Source organism: Phascolarctos cinereus, unplaced genomic scaffold, assembly GCF_003287225.1.
Source record: "Phascolarctos cinereus isolate Bilbo 61053 unplaced genomic scaffold, phaCin_HiC Scaffold_7;HRSCAF=346, whole genome shotgun sequence".
NCBI classification, from domain to species: domain Eukaryota; kingdom Metazoa; phylum Chordata; class Mammalia; order Diprotodontia; family Phascolarctidae; genus Phascolarctos; species Phascolarctos cinereus.
In genome coordinates, this window is record NW_027556180.1 from 174,046,925 (window position 1) to 174,069,420 (window position 22,496).

The 22,496-nt window shown below is 36.0% G+C and overlaps 1 protein-coding gene across 2 annotated transcripts in view; it reads right to left on the reverse strand.

Annotated features, from left to right (window-relative positions):
• Positions 1-474: 474 nt before the first annotated feature.
• Positions 475-22,496, reverse strand: part of GCC2 (GRIP and coiled-coil domain containing 2) — a 51,349-nt gene continuing 29,327 nt past the window's right edge. For both annotated transcript variants that reach the window (XM_020979492.2, XM_020979491.2), the window contains exons 14-23: positions 21,918-22,018; positions 21,751-21,828; positions 19,847-19,984; positions 15,613-15,734; positions 10,602-10,778; positions 9,242-9,459; positions 7,489-7,677; positions 5,560-5,699; positions 4,400-4,601; positions 475-2,298 (exon numbers count right to left, since the gene is read on the reverse strand). In XM_020979492.2, coding sequence (XP_020835151.1) covers positions 2,228-2,298; positions 4,400-4,601; positions 5,560-5,699; positions 7,489-7,677; positions 9,242-9,459; positions 10,602-10,778; positions 15,613-15,734; positions 19,847-19,984; positions 21,751-21,828; positions 21,918-22,018 — 1,436 coding nt within the window. In that variant the 3' untranslated portion in view covers positions 475-2,227. The remainder of the gene's footprint in view (positions 2,299-4,399; positions 4,602-5,559; positions 5,700-7,488; positions 7,678-9,241; positions 9,460-10,601; positions 10,779-15,612; positions 15,735-19,846; positions 19,985-21,750; positions 21,829-21,917; positions 22,019-22,496) is intronic.

Here is a 22,496-nt window from a genome sequence, read left to right on the forward strand (position 1 = left end):
ATGACAAAAGGGCCTGATTGCCTTTCGGAAATTCAAGAACATGGAGAGCTGAGATGGCGAATAATTAAAACCTTACTCCATCCTACTTTGAGGTCTCATTCACTGACTAAACATCTTCAAGTATGTTATCTTTAAAAGGTAATTTTGAAGTAACATGAATTACAACTTCATGTAATCTTACACAAAGCGGTGGTTTTGGTTATATGGATAGTTTATCAAAGTCCATCCAAACGCCTTGAATTGGTCTTTCAATATTTTGAGTGTATATATATCCTAACACACTAGAGACATCATCTTGTCTACTCCAATGCTATCAAAGGAACGATCACTGCTCTTTCCCAATATTCTAATACTGGAATTCCAATATACCTAAAATTCCAGCTCTCATTCAATAAGGGCAATAGTAGATGTAACCCATGAGTTGATTCAAAACCCCCAAAGAGATGATGTTAATAAAAGACTTAGCCATAAAAATGTATTACACAGTGAAACATGTTTAATAAGTGATTATTAAAATAATCATAAATTATGGTTTCATTACTGAAAGTCTCAAAGAATATTTCCCCCTGTAATTAAAAGTAACCATTTTGTATCATGCAAAAGTATTTTTATTACATTCATGAATACAGACTCAATATTTCAATACAAGTATGTATACGATTCACAAATCTGAGGGTCAGTGAGAAATTAAAATTTCTTTAAATACTATCAAAGTGTTACATCGTATGCTATTGGCATACTTATATTCACAGTTTTCAAAGTAAGAAAAACAAATGTTTAATTTAACTTCAGTTTTAAAACAAATGCATATGTGACACATTCACCAGTTTTGGTCTGTTTTTCTAAAACATGACAAAAGTCACTCAGGAGGAGAAATTTCTTAAAAGAACAAACTCAACAAGTCAGCAGCATCCTTTCACTTAAACTTGTTTGGAAGTTAATGTTCTAGTACAAAGTGCAAAGTCAGTTCTCCAGCTGAGAGTTTTAAAGGTAAAAGTACAAATCAACAGGTTTACAGAACTTCATCAAAATGGTTGTACGTCGACATCACTAAATAGTAAATGATTTTTAATCAGATTGCTCTCAAATTTTCAGATTTAATAACACAATGTTGATTTTACTAGCCAATCGTACGTACTCAAAAGTCAGAGGACGGCAACCCCTTTCTACACCACTCTGCTAGTCACAGAGACTGTGGATTATCCTCCGAATGGACAGATAGCCTCCAATAAGCCACCCCTATGGAACCAATGCCTTTTTCATTCCTTGTTACTGGAAAGCCTTTGGGGCTATACACTCTACATGAATACAGGAAGTTCCTTAGTGTTGTTTCATTTAAATATAATGCTGAATTCTATGGCTTTGAAGATCCACATTCTCACTAACCTGGGGTGAGGTGGGGGTGTAAGTGGGAGAGGGAAGGGGAATGGAAAAGAGCTACAGAGAACAAGTTTGTAATAATTTAGCCAAACTCTGAACACACAATGAAGGCTTACAAATTAACAGAATGGAAAAGGTTATCATGCAATAAAAATAGTCTCTTTTGATTCGGTATTCTATCATCTAACAGTATTCTTATTCCTGTAGCCATACCAAAAAAGACTGAAAGCATGTCCACATTCTGAACACATTTTAAAACATTTGTGTGGAATTCGGTAACCTGGCCTCATAATTCATTTGTAATATTTTTATCCAGTCACTTAAGTTCATGGACACTTTGCCAATTGTCAATTTTCCAATTGTACATTTTCTTTGTATCTTTAAATTCAAGTCCTATCAATTTTGCTGCCAATTAATTTCTAGCAACAACACTTCTGGCAAATCATATTTTGGCAAAGTATAATTAACATTAAATGCTCTAAATTCCAGTTCTGTTATGGGGCCAAAACTTGGGTTCGGGACTTACAGTATTCTCAAGCAAGAACAGGATTCAGAGCCACTAAAGAGTGAGAGGATAGGTACCCCCTTCCCATCCCCACTGGCAGCATAATTAAAAGCCCACAAAAAAGATGGTCTTGGCAGCATCCGATCTCTGAAGGCCTGACATTTGACATCAACCTTCAAGCTGCTGTTGATGTACTTTTTGCCTACATAAATCCTGTCTGTGCACACACACACACACACACAAATTCACAAAAGAAACAAAAGGACTTCATGTGTCTGGGTTATTTTTGTCACAAATATTCTATTTGGTTACAAGCTCAAAAAACATTCTCTTATCACCGTATTAGCGAAGGCCTGACCAACTGTGTAGGTAGGATGCCCATCCAGAGGGTCGAGATGTACTTTCTTCTTCACCTTTGTAGGGAAAAAAAAATCTATTCAAACTCTTCAGTATCAAAGACATTCACATACGAAATAAAAATTAAGCAACTGTAGTTTATAGTCCACTCCAAGTCCCTTAGCAAACAATGCTGTGGTGTCAAAATAAACATGAAAACTTAAAAGGCCTAATCTAAATATGTACTTGTAGAAATTAAGAAGTCAAGTGGAGTCAAGAGGACCTGAGTTCAAGTCCAACATCATTACTAGCTGTGTGACCTCGGGCAAGTCACTTAAGCCTAACTGCCTCAAAAAAAAAAATTAAGGATTGAGCCTTCTTTAAATATACATGGGAAATAATACATGATTACAAGAACTACTGTTCAGAAGAACAATTCTCTTGTATTATATATTTGTTTTCCCATAATCGATATTTATTGACTTTGCCCTTGTGAAGATACAAAAAAAATGCATGAAGTGCTCAGTACATTTATATGTCTAAAGTGAAAAGATTTTTTTTTTTGCTTTTTAGTGAGGCAATCGGGGTTAAGTGACTTGCCAGGGTCGTACAGCTAGTAAGTGTCAAGTGTCTAAGGCCAAATTTGAACTCAGGTCCTTTTGACTTCAAGGCCGGAGCTTTATCTACTGGGCCACCTGGCTGCCTCAAAAAGAGATTTTAAAAAATGTTGTTATTTAAAGTTTTGAAATCCAAATTCTATCCCTCCCTCTCCTCCTCTCCCCGCTCCCTCAGACAATAAGCAATAAGATATAGGCTATACATGTGCAATTAAGTAAAACATTTTAATATTAGTCATTTTGTAGAAGAAGACTTGAATAAGAGAAAAAAAAATGAAAAAAAACCCCAGCATGCTCAAGTGAATATCGGTTCTTTCTCTGGAGGTGGATAGTACACTTTATCATTAGTCCTTTGAGATTGTCATGGATCACTATATTGCTGAGAGTAGCTAAGTTATTCACAGTTCATTGAACAATATTGCCGTTGCTGTGCACAAGGCTCTCCTGGTTCTGTTCACTTCACTATGCCTCAGTTCATGGAAGTCCTTCTAGGTTTTTCTGAAATCACCCTGCTTGTCACTTCACAGTACAATTCCATCACAATCACATACCATGACTTATTTAGCCATTCCCCAATTGATGGGCATCTCTTTGATTTCCAATTCTTAGCCACCACGAAAAGAACTGCTATAAATATTTTTGTACAAATAGGTCCTTTGTCCTTTTTCTTTTTTTGGATGTCTTTGTGATACAGACCTAGCAGTGGTATTGCTGGGTCAAACAGTATGCAGAGTTTTATAGCCCTTTGGCCATAGTTCCAAACTACTCTGCAGAGATTTAAAAAAAAAATTTCAAAATTGAAACACCTGTACCAATCTTTCTTCAAGAACAAAATTTTAGAAAGGATAATTCTATCCTTTAATTGAAAAACACAACTCTTCATTTCTTCTGCATTGGGGAGTAACATTCATGTTCTAAGTGGCATGGTAAGTGCCCAAGAAACTGCTAAGGACTGTCGTCCTAATTTTTATGGGTATATGCTTAATATAAAAAAAAGTATAAGGGGCAGCTAGGTGGCGCAGTGGATAGAGCACCGGCCCTGAAGTCAGGAGTACCTGAGTTCAAATCCGGCCTCAGACCAAACACTTGACACTTACTAGCTGTGTGACCCTGGGCAAGTCACTTAACCCCAATTGCCTAAAAATAAAAAAAAATTTAAAAAAAGTGTAGATTAGTCGATGAAATTATATTTTTTGGTGAAATTTGGGATTAGGATCACCAACACAATTAGCTAAGGAGCTGAAATATTAAATTTGCATTTTATTATGAACATATCGTAATTATACTGAAATATATAAAACTGTTTTTGGTGTCCTAAAAACTTACATAAGTTTGTCACTGAATAACACAAAATTTATTTCATATCTACAACAGACTAAAAAATTTGAAAAGATAAATAACTTGAGTTTATACCTTGAAGAAATTTATGAAGATATATATACAGCAATATGTGATATGTAGTATATGTGTGTATATATGACATACATCTACATACAGACATGTATAATAGACAAATCACACTCTAAGTGCGACAATTAGGGGAAAATTTAATTTCACCAACCTTGAGCAATTGCAACAAGCTTTCCTTTCTCTTCAGGACTGAGCTGCAACATTGTGTCTATGACAGGAAGAAGCCTCTCTCTTTCACTCCCGGCTTTTAGAAATATAAACTGTAGCAGAACATTCTTCAAGTATTCTAGGTTAGCTACTGACTTCTCCCGCTCCTGGTTCCTTTCCAATCTTCTTACTTCACTTTTGAGAAGCTATAAAGAAAAATAGATTTGAAAACGTGTATAAAGGCACCAATCTGGCCTTTTTTCACAGGTCCCAAATAGTCACTAGTGTAATCCCATAAATTTCAGCCACATCCCCGCCTCCACCATTTTGGGATTTATGAAAAAAAAATAGAGGTGAAAATGGTCCCATACTTGAGTAAATGTGCCTTATCCGCAATCATTCCTAAAGGTTTCAAGACTCACTATGTGCAGAAGTACTCTCTTGTGCTGCTCCACCCCCCCCGGCAGTAAAGCTGCAATCTAAATGATTTCTTTTAGACTTAAACCTGCTCAAGCCATGTCATTCTGCTTAAAATCTTTCCATGCCTTTCTACTGGGTAAAGTTCAAATGCTCCTACCTGGCATTCGATGCTTTCCACAATTGGAGAGCATGCTCTCTTTCAGTCTTAACTGATTAGAGAGTTAAGCAGGTTTACCACTCTCTGAAGTCCCCATGTTTCCTCTGTCCTTCCATCTCTTGGGTCACGATGTCACCTATGCCTAGAACCAACTCCCATTTCCCTCTTCTGTGTGAAAATTTTTACCCATGCTCATCCTTAAGCCTTCTCTGATCTGTAGGTGGATAAAAATACCCCACCTTGGATTTTACACAAGGGTACTTGGTTTTGGAGTTCTCTAATGAACACATCATATAATGTCATTATAGTTATCTATGCTTTTGTCCCCTTTTTAAACTATAAGCATGATGGGTAGAGTTACACCTTATAGGTTTCCTAAGGGTCTAGAAGAGTGTTCTGCACATTACAGATGCCCAATCAATGCCTGATAAATGTTTCTTGAATTTCAAGTAGTTCATGCTTTACGGCTCTTTATAAAATATACAGTATAACTTTTTGTTGGAGATATGTTTAATGGGCACATCATATAGAAAGAATGCTTACAAATATTGACAGTTTCACTGGCGACTGGGTTTGGTTAGACTCACCTTAATTTGCTCCATGAGAATCGCATTGGTTGCTTCAGTCTCCCTAAGGAGGCCATTCAAGTGGTCGGCACTCTTTGTGGTGGAATTGAGCTTCTGAACCAATTCTTCTTTGCTGAGTTCTTCGTGCCATAAAGGAGGTTCTGAAATTTTATTTCCAAATGAAAGATTAATTTCCAAATGAAAATACCCAGAGTCAGGAAATGGAGCATCTTATGTGAGCAACAGTAAGGAGGCCAGTGTCACTGGATCACAGATAGTAGGTAAGGGGTTAAGAACATTGGAAAGATAGGGGAGGGCCAGGTTGTGAAGAGCTCTGAATGCCAAACATGTCTATCAGTGGACAGAGTGCCAGGTCTGGAGACACGAAGACTCCTCTTACTGAGTTCAAATCTGGCCTCAGACACTAGTAGTTGTGTAACCCTGGGCAAGTCACTTAACTTGGCCTCAGTTTCCTCATCAATAAGTCCTTATTGATTACAGCAAGATTAATTTCCAAAACTAAATTTTGTATTTGTCTTTGCTAAGTCACTTTACTGCTCTGGATATCATCTGTAAAATGTGGGTATATCTGAGATCCCTTTAACTTTTTAAATTCTCTCTCTAAATATAAGATTTTCTAATTGGGTTCACAAACTGAAGAACTGCTTTACGAATTCCTAAATTTCTAAACTCCTCAACCCTAGTCTTTTTCATTCTTATTTCAAATATTCATGCATTAATTAAGTACTTTCTCCTCTTTCCATCTTTAAACCAATGAATGTTCATAGTTTCATTATTAAAGAATCAAATGCGTTTAGGTCTACCATCCAATTATTCAATGGGTCTTTAATTGAAAGATTACCCTGCAGTGAAAAAAAGGTAAAAAAAAAATCAATGTAAGATAGGTTTTTGCCTTCAAGAAACTTAAGAGGCTTCCAGGTAATTATGGGTTGTATTAGCCTCTCCTCTGCAGTCTGGTAAACTTTCACCTTTACAACTTTTTATCAAAACTGTCATTGATCTTCTGGTCATTTATCTGTCTTCCTGAGAACTGAAAGTATCATGTTACTTACAATCTACTAAGGGAGATTCAAAAGGGCAACTGCATGGCCAGCAGCTATTGCCCTCACCCTCCCAGTGGACCTTCTGACTTACCATCTTTGACTTCCTGCTCAATGAAAGCACTGCCCAAACACCCCCAGCTTGTGTGATCCCAAGACTAGGAAGAAACCAAAACTACATGCTCCTTTGGAAATATTCATGTAGTCTGCTACACAGCCAACATGGATTCAATTGTGAAGGCAAACACTTATTAAAATTTCAAAGGACAAAAGTTTACAGTTAAATAAAGTAAGTTAAGTCACTGATTCTGAATCCAGTACGCAATTATGGAATCATATGAAAACAATCAAACTTTCAGTTTACAAATGGGGACAATGAAAAATTAATATTACTTTTTAATTTTTTCTGGACTAGAACTGTGATTTTATTGGTAGAGGGAATTCTAAGTGAGGAAACTCTCTTAATCAATGCAGAGAATACCCTGCCCAGGGCTCTAAGAGATTGTGACTTGACAGGGGTCACCCAGCTAGTGTAAGAGAAGGGCTTAGATGCAAATCTTAATAACTCCAAAGTCAGCTCTCTATCCAATAGGCCCTGCTGCCTTTTTTATACCTTTTTAAAAAAACATTGCCACTTTTTACTTTTTAATATTGCTACTGAATTCTCATGCATCTACCTGGCTCAGATTTAGGAGAGAACTGGAGCTTATTTAAACAAAATCTCAAACCGCACTCTAGGTAAGGCTTATCACTTGCAATTCAGGAAGGAGTACAATGGCATTCAAAAAAATATCATCATGACTCAACAGGGGACCCTCATAATTTATAGCAGTAGTAATTCTACAGAATACCTAAATAAGGAAAACTATGTTTTAAAAAACGAACATACCAAGTTTAGTTTCAGGAGAATTAAGAAGCTGTTCCAGAGATGGTGTATGGATACTGGTAGAAGACACAGACTCAGTGTCAGTAGTTTCCATTCCCTCTCCCTCCTCCCTGGTTACAGCATGCATTTCAAGGAGGGGCAGGTCTGTGTTTCTCCTTTCACGAAGATTCTTCAACGGTTGATGTGAGGAAGCTGCACCCAATTAGAAAAAGTAAAACAAGAAAGAATGACATGTCTTTGAATCCATAAATGGAAAAAAAAAGATCAAAGATGAAACCAATTCCAAATAAGCTGTACATGCGTAAGTCAAAGACCAACAATGAAAATGAACTGATAATTGGGACAAATTCAAAGGTGAGAAAATTATTTAACTTAAAAGGCCAAGTGGTACAAAGAAGGAATTCATTCTCTCACTCTTAAAAACCAGAAATGAATATATTTCCTAATGATATGAAATCTTTTATCATTCAATCCATTTCTACAGGGACCGAAGGTTACTGCTTTCTAAACAGCTGGATGAGGTAAAATGATCTTCACAAAATTCTTAGAATGGCCAGCTTCTAAAACTCACAAACTTTTTGGTAACTCAACGTGGAGGGTTATTACACTACTAAACACAAGCATGGGTCTTAATTTCTCTACTCCTCTCCTCCCACCCTCAGCCAACACCTGTATAAAGCAGTGGAGAAGAGTGTATGTGTGAGGGGATGGGAGAAGAACAAGATGATAACTAAATCTCACACGATTGGTGTTGAAGGAAAATAAAACATTTTTTAACATTATTGCTTTGTGCTGGGCAAACCTAGCCCCTAAAGTGTGCTGCTTGCCTGCTTCCAAGATGCTGCAATAGCTTTTACTTGATTCAGAGGCTTTGTCAGAGTCTAATCATCCCTTTTGGGCAGCAGGATCTAAATCTAACTAGTCATCTTGGTACAGCTGAAGTCATATCAACCTTTTCTAGCCTATAGGGCTATGCTGAAGCTAGTAGTATCATTAAAAGCAAACCTGAAAACATCTTTTAAAACTATCCTGAAGATGTCACTTCTATAATAGCTTAGGCTTTAACTTTCTATTAACCAAAGAAAAGTATTTAGGGCAGTTAGGTGGTGCAGTGGATAGAGCACCGGCCCTGAAGTCAGGAGGACCTGAGTTCAATCTGGCCTCAGACCAAACACTTGACAGTTACTAGCTGTGTGACCCTGGGCAAGTCACTTAACCCCAATTGCCTAAAAGCAAAAAACAAAACAAAATAAAACAAAACAAAAGTATCTGTGAAGCTAATGCTTTGGGAAATGAGGTGTTTTGTCTTTCTTTTGATCATAAAATATTTATATCAGTCTGTTTAATGAATAGCAATAAAGAATGCTATATAGTCCCACAAAACACTAGGACTAAGCATCATTCTACGGAGATTGATGGAGCAAGTTTAATGTCAAAGAAAAGGAAATATTATCTGATACAATAGATAGTATATAAATGAGGATTTATTACACTAAAAGGTTATGTTGGCTGAAAATATGAACTTAAAAATTTAGACATATTAATGGATAATTTAGGATAAGTTAAAGATAATTATGGTATATTCTTAAAATTGCTGAGATTGATTTAATGAAGGGCAACCACTGCAAACATTTATGAACAGGAAGATTTCAGAGTGGCATTTATTATGGTCATATGGAAAGTGCTGTGAAAGTCTGAAAGTTCAAAAAAAAATGACATCATCAAAAAGTTACTACTTTCATGAATGCATACATACTTCTGGTAGCGGGGTCGCTCTTAAGTTGGAAATACTGAGCTTCCACTTTGGAAAGTTGCTGCTGCAGTGTCTCCATGGTCTTCCTGTGCTCTTCCTGCAAATGCCTCACCTGATCCCGGAAGTTACTGCGGAGTGTTTCGTTCTGGGATGTTAGCTGACTCACAGTCTGTGCATGCTCTGACTTCAACATCATGTTTTCTGACTGTACGGAACAGAGCCTGAAGAATGAATAAAATTTATTTTCTAAAACCATTTAATTTTACTTGCTGCTTCTTTAGGGACTGGGAGACAGAACAAAAAATCTGTTCCTCTACGGAAATTAGGGTATACCCTCAGTGTGACAAAAGCCTTTCTACAATCTCAATTCTATATTGCTTTGAAATCTGTCACTGCCTCATGTTGCTGCTCCCAGTACGAAATGCTAGACACCTGCTTCTCTGAGCAAGCCTTAAAATGTTTAAAAATATAGAAGATATTTTAGTACCATTTTATTTCTTCTTTCTAGGGCATGGCTATATTAATAACAATCACTTTCCAATCTCACTTAAAACAAAACCAAACTTCCAAACAAAGCACAACTCAAAAATACTGAGGGCAAGCCTTTTCATATTGTTTTACAATCACATCAACAACTATGTAAGAGCATCAATGATATTTTCCCCCTCATTATTCATGTACTTTGCATTAACATTTCTAAAGGGAACTCCAGGTGACACAAAGCATAGAGCACTGAACTCAGAGTCAGGAAAACCTGAGTTCAAAACCTGTCTCAGATACTGTCAGCTGTATGGCTTCAGGCAAATTATTGAACCTCTGTCTGTCTCAGTTCCCCATCTCCGAAACAGGGATGAAAATAGTACTTCCCTCACAGGGTTGTTGTGAAGATCAAATGAAATGACACATGTAAAGCTCTTTGATATATAATTTTCAAATTCATAAAAACAAAATACTAATGAGCTTGATTTATAGTGTCATGACAATTTCCAGTACTAAATTATAATGGCAAAATTACCTCAAACTTGTTATAGTTTTTATTTCATGTAATTTTCTTAGCTCTTTATCTGAACAGCTAGGTGGGGCAGTAGGTAAAGCACTGGGCCTGGAGTCAGGAAGACTTATCTTCTTGAGCTCAAATCTGGCCTCAGACACTTAGTAGTTGAATAACCCTGGGCAAGTCACTTAACCCTGTTGGCCTCAGTTTCCTCATCTATAAAATGAGCTGGAGAGAAGGAAATGGCAAAGCACTCTGGTATCTTTGCCAAGAACACCCCAAATGGGGTTACGAAGAGTTGGACATAACTGAAAATGACTGTACGATACATAAAGGCAAAATAACATGTTAGTACTAGAAAAAATATACTTTTCTCGGAGTTCTGCCTCTTTCGCGACTGTCTCCTGCAGCATCTTATTGTGCCTTTCCAGTAGAGTATCATGTTCAGACTGTAATACTTGAAGTTCAGATGCATTGGTCTGTAAATTATTCTGGGTATCTTGCAATTTCATTTTCAGTTGGTCTATCATCATTTCTAGATGCTGTCTGGAGGGAAAAGGAAAGGAGGAAATCTGACTTTGAAATATATTTTAATTTCCACAATTCAACTCCTAATAGGTAAGCTGTTCAGCTATGTCATCAGGAGTCTGAGACAGATGTCACAATGGAGAAGTTATAACATTTATTGACACTTTAATCTCCACATACTAGGCAATCTGAGGCATACAAAATATCCCTGAGTAAACATATTTCACATTAGGATGGAATGCAATAATTTAATAGCACCAAAGAACTTATTTGAAGTAACATGATTGTGTCATGAGCGAAATATGACATAGCTCTAAAGTTTTCAGAGGACAACCTCTGAAACTATATCTAGTTTTCTATTGTCCAATAGAAGAAAGAATGGTATGTTAAGATAGGGTAAAAGTGAAAGAATAAGCAAAAACACTTTCTGCTTTGTTGAATTCTACCTTCAGATAAGGCTAATGTATATAAAAAAAAAAAGAAAAATAATAAATAAGAAAATGAGTAAGAAAGCAAGAAAAAAATTCAACACAACTATGGCTTATTATTTGACCTCAGAATTCAGAGATATTTAGGAATGAAACAAACAAAAAAACCCAAACCAAGCATTTTTAGAGCCAGATGAAAACTCAGTTAATTAAATTCTTAGTTATATTCCACAATTTTTACAAGTGACAGGCTAGTTGCCATCATTTATCAGCCTGCATTCTCTGTCAACAGATTTCAAAATAAGAAGCTTCAGAGTTATAAATATACAAAAACATTCCAGGATATTTGATCTTTCTTAGAATAGTGAGGTCCTGATGGGAAAATTCTTTTGAATGCTGAATCTCTAGTTATAAAAACAAAAACATATGCATCAAAAGAATTCCTGAATCATCTTTTGCTCCAATTTTTTTTTTTTGGTAATCCACAAAAAGTGATCTGGAAATATTTAAACCAAATACTATTTCAATATGGTAATTGAGATACACATAAAGAGTAATAGTTATACATGAAAACATGTTTCTTGACCAAAATTCAGTTTTCAGTTTTAAATGATTTCGAATATTTAAAGAAACCAGACTCAATCATTTCTCAATCTGTACAAAAAATGTTTTTAAACATTCAAAATTTGAAAGTTTGAAAGATACCAGTCCCAGAGGAATTTCAATGTTAGTATTTTTAATAAAAACAGATGCAACAAGTTCAACATAAACTGTAGGCCTGCACAACTTGCACTTGCAGCAGGCCAAAGGATTTCCTCTACATACAAAGGCTATTTTTCTCCACATTTACTGCAGGCTGCCTGAAACACTTTGGTGTGCTGCAAGCAGCCCACGCATAGCCTATGGGTTGCAAGTTGTGCAGGCCTGACACTGCCATTTAACAAAGAATAGAGTACATCATCTATTTACCAGAAAGACCTAAATGTTCACATGGCCATCTTTTTTTCTTTCTTCCCTGCCTGAAGTTCAATATAATGCTTTAACTGATCAAGTTTCGCTACTGTCCTTGATAGGCAATGAAAATTACATTTTCTTATTGGTCTGGCCATGGGCTCCACTCCTCCCCCAAAGTTAGATTATATGAAATCTGAGTATGGCCTAGACTTACTGTTTACTTACATAAGATTTGTTAGTATTCCTTCAAAGAAATTTCACTTTAGAGATATAGCCTATATTTGGAGATATCCTAATATTTTATGTGTTTGATTTTTAAAAAGAAAAATATTTATTATGAACTTAAAACACTAAAAAAAGGAACAAAAAGACAAGATACTCTACAAAAGTATAACTCCCCATTCTGTACCCCTTTAAAACAAACACATACATATATTTTAAAAAAATCTAGACATTAACTGCCAATACTCCTCCAATTAAAAACTGAGAAAAAACATACACAAAAAATGGTCAAAAACTAGATATAAAAGGTCACATAATAAACAAATTAGCAGCAAGGAAGAAATCATCTTTCAAATGAATGAAAAGGGGAAGATTCATCACCAAAACAAGTGATAAAAAGGACTGCACAGGGTAAAGTGAACAATTTTGATTACATAAAATTTAAAACCTTTTGCACAAACATATCTAATGTAGTAAAAATTAGAGGAGAAACAAGTAACTGAAAAAAAATTGCAACAAGTTTCTTTAATAAAGGTCTTGTATTCAAGCTCTATGAAGAACTGGTTCAAATTTATAAGACAGCCATTCTCCAAAAAATAATGGTCAAAGGATATAAGCAGGCAGTGTTCAGAGGAAGACATCCATGTTATTAGTGATCATTATGAAAAAATACTCTAAATCATTAAAAATCAGAAAAATAAAAATTCGGATAACTTTGAGGTTCCTCTTCATACCTATCGGAATGGCAAAAATGAAAAGAGGAAACTTACAAATCTTGGGGGGTGCTGTGGGAAAACAGATACATTACTGCTCTGTTAGTGGAGCTAATAAATTGTTTCAGCCATTTTGGAAAGGAATTCGGAACTATGCCAAGAAAGTTACCAAGCTTTTGACCCAGCTATATCAAATTAGTAGGTCAGTGCCCCAAAGAAATAAAGAGGCAAAGTATCTCTACATACAAAAATATTTATAACAATTCTTTGTGTGGTAGCCACAAATCGTAAACAAAAGGGATTTCCTCTTATTAGGAAAAATGGCTAAATACTGTGCCAGAGGAAATGATGAAATGCCAATTTCAGAAAAAAAAAACCAGGGAAGACCTTTATGAAGAGATGAAAAGTGAAGTGAACAGAACTTGGGAAAAAAATACACTGATAACCTTATAGAGAAAAACAAACTATGAAACATGAAAGACTTTAGAACTCTGGTCAACACAATGACAAACCATGATTCTGAAAGAATGAATACAGATCATTCCATTCACCTCAACAGTGGGATGATGAACTTAAAATGGCGAAAGAGAAGTGCATTTTGGGGCATGGCTAATGTGGGAATTTATTTTACCAGACTATGTAGATCTATGTTTAGAGGGATGTGTTTTTCCAGGTTTTGTTTCTTTTTCAAAGTTTACTCAATGGGGGTAAGATGGGAGGGGGTAAGTAGGAGGGACAGATGCATTTTTAAAAACTTGAATTTGAGGGGCAACTAGGTGGCGCAGTGGATAGAGCACTGGCACTGAAGTTAGGAGGACCTGAGTTCAAATCCGGCCTCAGACCAAACACTTAACACTTACTAGCTGTGTGACCCTGGGCAAGTCACTTAACTCCAATTGCCTAGAAGCAAAAAAACCAAAAACAAACCAAAAAAACCCCCAAAACAATTTGAAAATAAAAACAATGAATCATTATTTTAAAAAGAAACTAATTTATTATTTCTGTGTGTGTGTGTGTGTGTGTGTGCGTGTGTGTGTGTGTGTGTGTGTGTGTGGCAACTGGGATGAAGTGACTTGCCCAGAGTCACACACCTAGTAAGTGTTATTCGTCTGAAGCCAAATTTGAACTCAGGTCCTCCTGACTTCAGGGCCAGTGCTCTATCCTGTGCCACCTAGATCCCCCAAGAAACTAGTTTCTTTTTGGATTTTTTGATCACTAAGTCTGGTGTGAACTTTAGGATTTTGCTGTAGTAGGTGCGTATGAGCTGGGCAGTCTGTCTCCCTTTCAAATAACTATCTTGTAACAGCACTCTCAAATACGCAAATATACCTGTGACCTCTTTGATTTGGGAGTTTCCTCCAAGGATGGAGACTGAAAACCATCCATGCCTATCTTGCTCTTATCTACGTACTCCTAATAGTTGCCACTGGGCAAGCCTGGGGGTGAGTAAGCGATGGAGTCCATCCAACATGCTGTAAGTTTTCTTGCTTTCTCCTGACATTGTGAACACACTAGTGGGCCACCATGGATGTCAATCTGTCAACTCTTGCTCTTGCTATTTCACTAGAACATTTTCTCTTTTCTTCTTGTCATACAATCCCCTGATGACATTCTTTACTTTTATTCTCCTTCAAAGTTCTTCACTGGTTCTATGCAGCAGCCTGCTCACACCCACCATGTGCCTTTCTATTGCCCTCTGTGTGAAACTCATCTTTGGAGGTAGTGGTATTCCATGTCTCCCTGACATATAGCAATGTTAATAAAATGTTAGCATTAAAAAGACAGGACTTTGCTTTCATGGGAAGCTTGGAGTCAGTAAAAATTCTTTGTAATTTCGGTAGACTCTGCAATGTTTTGGGCTTTGAAGAAAATCAGTACAATATCATCTCTAACACAGAACATCAAGAAAACCTCACTATCCACAGGGAATCCCTCCTTAACCTGGACTTTGCTATGTTGCTCTTCTACTGCAGTGGTGAATACCTCTGGTAAGCATATATCGCCTAGTTTTATACCTTGCCTGATGTTAATGATCAGAGGGTCACTAAAGACAGTAATTTTTGTTTACGTCTTCCAACAACTTCTGAATGATCTCAATGTATGGACGGGAGGACATCTTACTGTAAGGAAGCATTATGTCCTACCAATGACTCGACTTTTTTTCATTATCACAAAACAATGAACACAACAGATTCTTATGTTCTCTATATTTTTCATTTAATTGTGAGATGGTAAAAATGTGATTTAAAAAAAAAAGTAAAAAAAGTGGTGAGGACCACTTGTGAACAACAGCTTGTTGCTTATGAGTACTCACTGAGGATGTATATATGTAAAACTTCAAAATGAAAATAAATATGTTATATTATTCAAAGGAACCTTGTTTATCCCTTTTATTTTAGAATTTAACCTGCATACTTGGAAAGTAAGAGGAAATGGATTTTTTCTTAACTGCTAATTCATTTGGTCATACTTTCCCTATTTTGTTTGTCTTTGCTGATAGTAATTACTTTCATAGCAAAAATGAAAAAAAATTACCTTTCTTGTTTTGCTCCTTCTGTTTCACTCTGGGACAAAGACTTATTTTTTTGTTGTTTTAAAACATTATGAACTCGGACTTTGTAGCTTTCGAATTCAGAGGTAACGGCAGCTTGCTCTGCCTATAACATTTAAAATGAAAACAAAAGAAACACATTTTAGTCTCAAATACAATTTATCAGCTCCTTTTGTATTGAAGGAATTTATCTACAGAGAGGAAAAACTTATATAAGGTAGGGGGTGTAGGCAGGGAAAGAAATACTCATTCTCTGAATCAATTTTTAAGTTCTTTTGCAAGATTTATGTTGGGTTTTATTTTTCTTAAGCTCATAACACACACACGTTCTCTGAAAGAGGGGTTTGTATCTTATTATGATGCCCTTGACTCTGATGATCACTTAACCTCTTTGGGCTTCAGTTTCACCATTTATAAAATAAAGGGGTTGAGGGAGGTGATTTCTAAGGTTCCTTCCAGTGCCAACACTCTATGCTTCACATACTGGTAACTTAATTTAATATTTATAGGCTTAATACATTATTTTTCAGTCTTCAGGATTTGATCAAGATTATTCAATGTTGTTACAATGCTAATATGAGAGACAGAATAGTTTAACAGACAGAGAGCCAGCTTTGGTATAAGGAAGTCCTAGGTTCAAGTCTTACTGATGACAATTACAGACCAGGTATTGATCTACATTAGTAGAGGGAGTTTCCTCACCAGGAATTCCTACCAATGAAATCACAGGTCTAGTCCAACAATTCAGTGTAATTATTGCACTTCTTTTCCAGAGAAATAAATTAGAATACTGGGAAATTAAGCAATTTGCTATAGAATACAGAGAGGGATAATGGGTAGATGAGAAATAATCACAATGATAATTTAATTCCTAGAACACAGTGACTTAAGTTTAAGTCAAGTCAAGAAGCATTTATTAAGTGCCTTTATGTGCCAGACATTGTGTTAAGTACATTGGACATAAAAAGAAAGGAAAAATTTCAAGGAACTCACAATCTAATGAAGGAGACAACATGCAAAGGACTATGTACAAACGAGATATATAAATGTAAACTGGAGAAAATCTCAGAGAGAATGCACTAGTGTTAAAGAAGATGGAGAAAGGCTTCTTGCAGAAATTAGGAGATTAAGTATCCAGTATGAGGGGGAGTATGGAGACCAAAGCCACTGGACTGCAGAATACATGGAGGGGAATAAAGGGTAAGAAACTGAAAAGGTAGCAAAGGACCTAGTAATGAAGGACGTTAAGAGCCATACAGAAGACTTTGTATTTGACCCTGGAAATAAGAGGTAGCTCCTGGAGTTTACTGTGTGTTAGAGAGGGGTGACATAGTCAAATCTGTGCTTTAGGAAGATGACTGATAGCTGAGTGGAAGAATGGAATGGAAGGGTAGAGACTTGAGGCAGGGAATAAGTCAGAAGGCTACTGCAATAGTGCCAGTTTAAGGTGATAAGGGCCTGCAACAGGGTGGCAGCAGTGTCAGAAGAGAGAAGGCATGAAGGTAAATTAGAGATGTTATGAAGGTAGAATCGACAGGACTTGGCAACAGATATTAGTGGGGAATGGGGAGAGTGAGGAATCAAGGAGAATCCTAGGTTGAAAGCCCAAGTCATTGGGAGGATGTTGGTACCTCTGACAGTAACAGGGAAATTAGGTAAAGGGGAGAATTTTAAAGGAAAGATAATGAATTCAGTTTTGAATATGCTGAGTTTAAGATGTCTAGGTGACATTCAGTTTGAGATGTCGGAATAGGCAGTTGAAGATGCGAGACTGGAGATCAGAAGAGAGGTTAGGGCTGGAAAAATAGGTCTGAGAATCATCTGCATAGAGATGATAAACTGAATACATGAGAGCTGATAACATTACCAAGCGAAATCCTATAAAGCGAGAAAAGAAGAGGGCCCAGAACAGAGGCTTGGTAACAATATCCAATTAGTGGGTGATATTTAGATGAAGATCTAGCAAAAAATATGGAGGAGTAATCAGATAAATGGAAGAAGAATGAGGAGAAAGCAAGGTCGTCATAACCTGGGACAATACGAGTATCAAAGAAAAGAGGGTAATCAACAGTCAATGGTGCACATAGGTCTAAGGATGAGAAAATGCCACCTGTCAATTTGTCAATTAAAAGATCATTGGCTCCAGAGGTCTTGGGATGGAAAATGCTGTCCACATCCAAAGAAAGAACTATGGAAGTCGAATCACTATCACTTATTTTTACCTTCTGTTGAGTTTTGTTTCATCTTTCTGATGGTTCCTCTTATTGGTTTTAATTTTTACTTACAACTTCACTAATGTGAAAATATGTTTAATGGCAATGTAAATGTAAAACCTATATCAGATTGTGTGCCGTCTTGGGGAGGGTGGGGGGGAGGAAGGGGGAGAAAAATTTTCAACTCAAAAGCATATGGAAGTGATTATTGATAAATCAATAAATTAATAAAATTGGGGAAAAAAAGATCATTGGTAACTTTGGAGAAAACAATTTCAGTTAAATGATGAGATCAGAAACAGACTGTGTTTAGGAAGTAAGCATAAAGGAAGTGTACAGATGGGTTGTAAATGGCCTTTAGTCACAAAAAGGAGGTGATATATAGGATAACAGCTACTGGGGATGGACAGATTAAGTGAGGCTTTTTTGAAGATGAGGGAGATATGACTGTGTTTGTTTGCATCAGGAAACCAGCCACTAGTTAGAGAGAGAACGAAGATAAGTGAGAGTGGGAATAATAGAGAGTGATCTGCCAGAGAAAATGGAGTAGATATAGAGGGGTTTGTCTTAGTAAGGAAAAGGACTAGTTTTTTTTCATGTGAGACAGTAGTGAAGAAGATTAGTGAGGAAAGACATCTGAATGAGGGAAGATGAGGAGGGGATAAAAGGGACCTCTCAGCAAATGGGTATTTTTCAGTGAAATATAAGGCCAGGTTCTCAGTTCAGAGAGTGGGGAAGGGGGAGCAACAGAAGGTTTGAGGAGAGACGAAAAGGTTTGGAAAAGCTGCTGTGTTAAGGGAAATCGTAAATAAATTTGGAAGGTTTAAAAGGATTGCTTTGCCAGTGAGGGTTCAGTTGTGATTATACAACAGAAATTTGTAGTGGATCCTAAGGGAAACTTTTGCAAATTTTTAGTCCACAGATATAACCTTCCTATGGAATTAATGACAGCTCATTCTTTTGGGTACTGTTTGAGAAGTATTTGTATCTATACCTGAACATAACAGAATCAGTTTTTTGAATTAAAAGAGCATACCTTAACATGTCCTACTTTCACCCAAACAAGTAATGAACTCTAACTACCAGAACTTTTATTAGACCCACTCCAACTCCTATTTTGCAAATATTCAACAATCAGAACCAGAATAAGATCCATCATATCTTCCCTAAGGCAGATAAATGGGGTAGTGGATAGAGTGCCAGGCCTGGAGTTGGGAGACTCATCTTCCTGAGTTCAAATATGGCTTCAGACACTTATTAGCTGTGTGACCCTAGGCAAGTCACTTTTCTACAGAGTTGCATGGAACATGAAAGTTAAGTATTTTAGACACACTCTCACAGCACTTGAATAACTCAGATAAATACTTGGCAATCAGCAGGGATCTAAGAAGGAGTAGAAATCAAATATCATTAAACATTTATTTAGTTTTTACTATGTACCAGACATGATGATCCTTCATTTGAAAGGAACAAATAAAACAAATTCATCTCCCCTACTTAAAACATTTTATCATTTTCTGAATAATCTTTTGGGATTCAACACTTTGCATCACAGCTAAAACTATCCCTGTCCTTTATGCCTTCTGACTTTCCTTCTTAAACTTACAATGGTGGATACTTCTGTCCACTAGGGCAGAACAATCCTTTAATTTTTAAGGGGTTGACAGAATAAAACAGTAAGTCTACTGAGTTAATCGTCAAGTTACATCTTTACAAGTTACTGAGTTACATTGAGGATACAATGAAGGATTCCCCTTTCATACATTTTTTGCTACAGAATGTTAACTGGTGTAACATTTATAATAACTATGCTTATTAATAATAATAATAGAAAATAAGTTTTGAAGGACAAAAATTCATGTGTTTATAGATTCCATTTAGGGTTATTCTAAAGTTTCTTTAGGTAACTTGGTTCTACACTAAAAGGTAAGGAAATTCATTTCAGTAATTATGAAACAACAGACAAATATTGTGTAGTAAGTCAAATCTTTTTTGTATAAAGTACCTTAGCTGTGTTGCATTCTTCTTGCAGAACTGTGATTTTTTGGTGGCAAGAACTCAGAGCTCGCTGGTGTTGCTCTATAGAAGTCCTCAGATGTTCCTGGATTTTGTGTTTCTCTGATGTTATTTCAGCTAACTGAATCTGAAAAAAAATATTGTTTCAAAATACTGGTAGTAAATAAATTTCTCATTGATTAAACTGATTCAATCACCAAGGCATTTGGAAAACTTTTTTTTTAAAAGAAGCCATAGTTACAAAAAAAGATACATCTTAAACTAGGTGACAACATTTAAATACTTCATTTAAAGAGTGAATAAAATATAATTAAAAAATTAGCTATTCATTATTAAAAAGGAACCTAGGTCAAGAAGAAGTAAACTTCCCAGGAGAATAAGTACTAGTTATATAGAAAAAACTAGCTGCCTAGGCATGGATGTTACATTTTAATGTTTACCTCAAATGCCAAGAAACTGTCAGTTTGCTTTTTAAAACTTATGATTCTAAATTAAATTTTAGTCTATGGGGGCTCAGTCTCCAAGACTCCAGCAGAAGCCAAAGGATTGGGCTCTATGGCGCTCTCTTGTGGTTTGTTACTGCTACCACCTCTCTCCTCTCTGAGCTGTAATTTCTTCACATTCAAGTTTTAACTGTAATAAAGAATTTGATTTTCCTTTTTACTCCTGCTTTGCTACTGAAAACCATATATATCCCTTGCTTTAGGCATTTTAAAGGATTTTGTTACTAAGCACTAAAATAATGAATAAATGTTAAATGTTGCAGGTTTCCTAAATAATCTTGGTCCTATCTATAAGCTCTGAAGGGATTAAAGCCTTGTTCATTCTTAGTTGCTCCCTCTAGCCCAACAGAATTTTTTTGGGGAATAAGCTGACCCAATCCTGTTTATTGCTGATACATCAATATTTCTAAACTGACACAGATCAGACTTGGCAATAATGACACATGTCACACCCTTTTAAGAATCTTCTCCACAAAGTGTTCAGGTATAGGAATTCCATGCCATGGCTCTCCTCCTATGCTCCCTTCTCCTCCAAAAGAGAACCCTTTTTTCTTGGGTTTCAGCCTTGTAAGGAACTAATGATCATCTCCTCTCATCTTAGATCATTCTGGCTACAGACCAACTTAAAGCCTACCTATCCCTGGGCACCCCAGACAATAAAAGCCCCTTCCTATCCTTCAAGGTTTAGTCTTAAATGTTGACCTTACTGTGATCTTTGGCAGTTCCCAACTATACCCTTGAGGAGATTTCAAAAGCTCTAACTACACATGTATTCTAGTCTCTGACCCATCTTTCTCTGCTGGCTGATCTGCACTTGCTAGCTACTTTTAATAGCTGTTCCTACTCTTATTGGTGAAATTTCTTTCTTCACCCACATTGCTCTACATATGGATCTAGGAAACCTCTTCTCTGGCGATATTGGTCATTGGGTCTAGGACCATGCAATTTAAGCTATCATCCATGTTACTCTCTACAGTGTTTCAAAACCTAACATTTTGTAAGGCTTCACAATGAGGGGTGGGGGTAGGGGAGAAGTTTGGTACATAAAATTAATGAGAAAAAGATTCCCTCCATCAACAAAAGTCAGGTTGTATTATCATATAACCACAGAAAAATATTAGTTTGGAAACAAGTTTATTTAGTTTTATATAGGATATCACTGTAACTTTTCAAATGTTTTCTTGAGATATCTCAAGATATCTCAATTCTTTGTAAGCTGTATATCTACAACCTAACTGTATGCTAAACAATTATTCACTGATACTATTTCAAGACATTTAAAACAGTCTACAGATTGAAGACTCTTGCTTATTGAAATGTGGCCATTTAGGAACATGCACAAGTCACCCTACTTTCCAATGAAAAAATTCATTATTCAAATGAACCTTACTTTATAGACTTCAACTTGCTGCTGGCTTGCTTCTAGTTCACCTTTTAAAGACGACTGAAGTATTAGTTGGTTGGTTTCCTAAAGAATAAATATTTTGGTTAATTGGCAAAGAGTTAACAAATGGGTTATGAAGACTATTAAAGTATAAAGTCAAGAAATTAACATACTGCTTGTTTTGAATCTGCTAGTTCTTTTTTGGTTTTTACTAGTAGTTGCTTTATTCTGGTGTTTTTATCCTCAGCTTGTTGCATTGAAGACTGAAGTGAACCTGGTGTAAGAAAAACAAGTTTTAGAAATCAAAAATAAAGAGCATTCTGTGTTCCTTTAACCAAATTTATTTTAAATTAAAGGGATAATTCACTACAAAACCCATTACAACCTTTCAAAGACAATTTTTTTAATATTCTGAAATGCTAATAAGAACCATAGAAATTAAACTGTGACTAATGAGTTAAGCAGAGGCTACAACACTTAACGATGCTTCTCTTTTGTAGCTTTTACATTTTATTGCTGTGATTGCTCTGTGAAAATATCTTTTGATATAATTAACTTTATGAAGTTGTGTTTACATGGTTAGAATGGCTCATATTCCCCAAATATATGAAAGGTATACAATGGTACCATATCTAATAAACATGAATAAGTGTATATTCATTCCTCTGCTACATTCAGATTCTAGGTTATACATATGTAACTTAAGCTTTACTACTACTGTTTTCTAATCTTACATCTTTCATTTCCTTCCT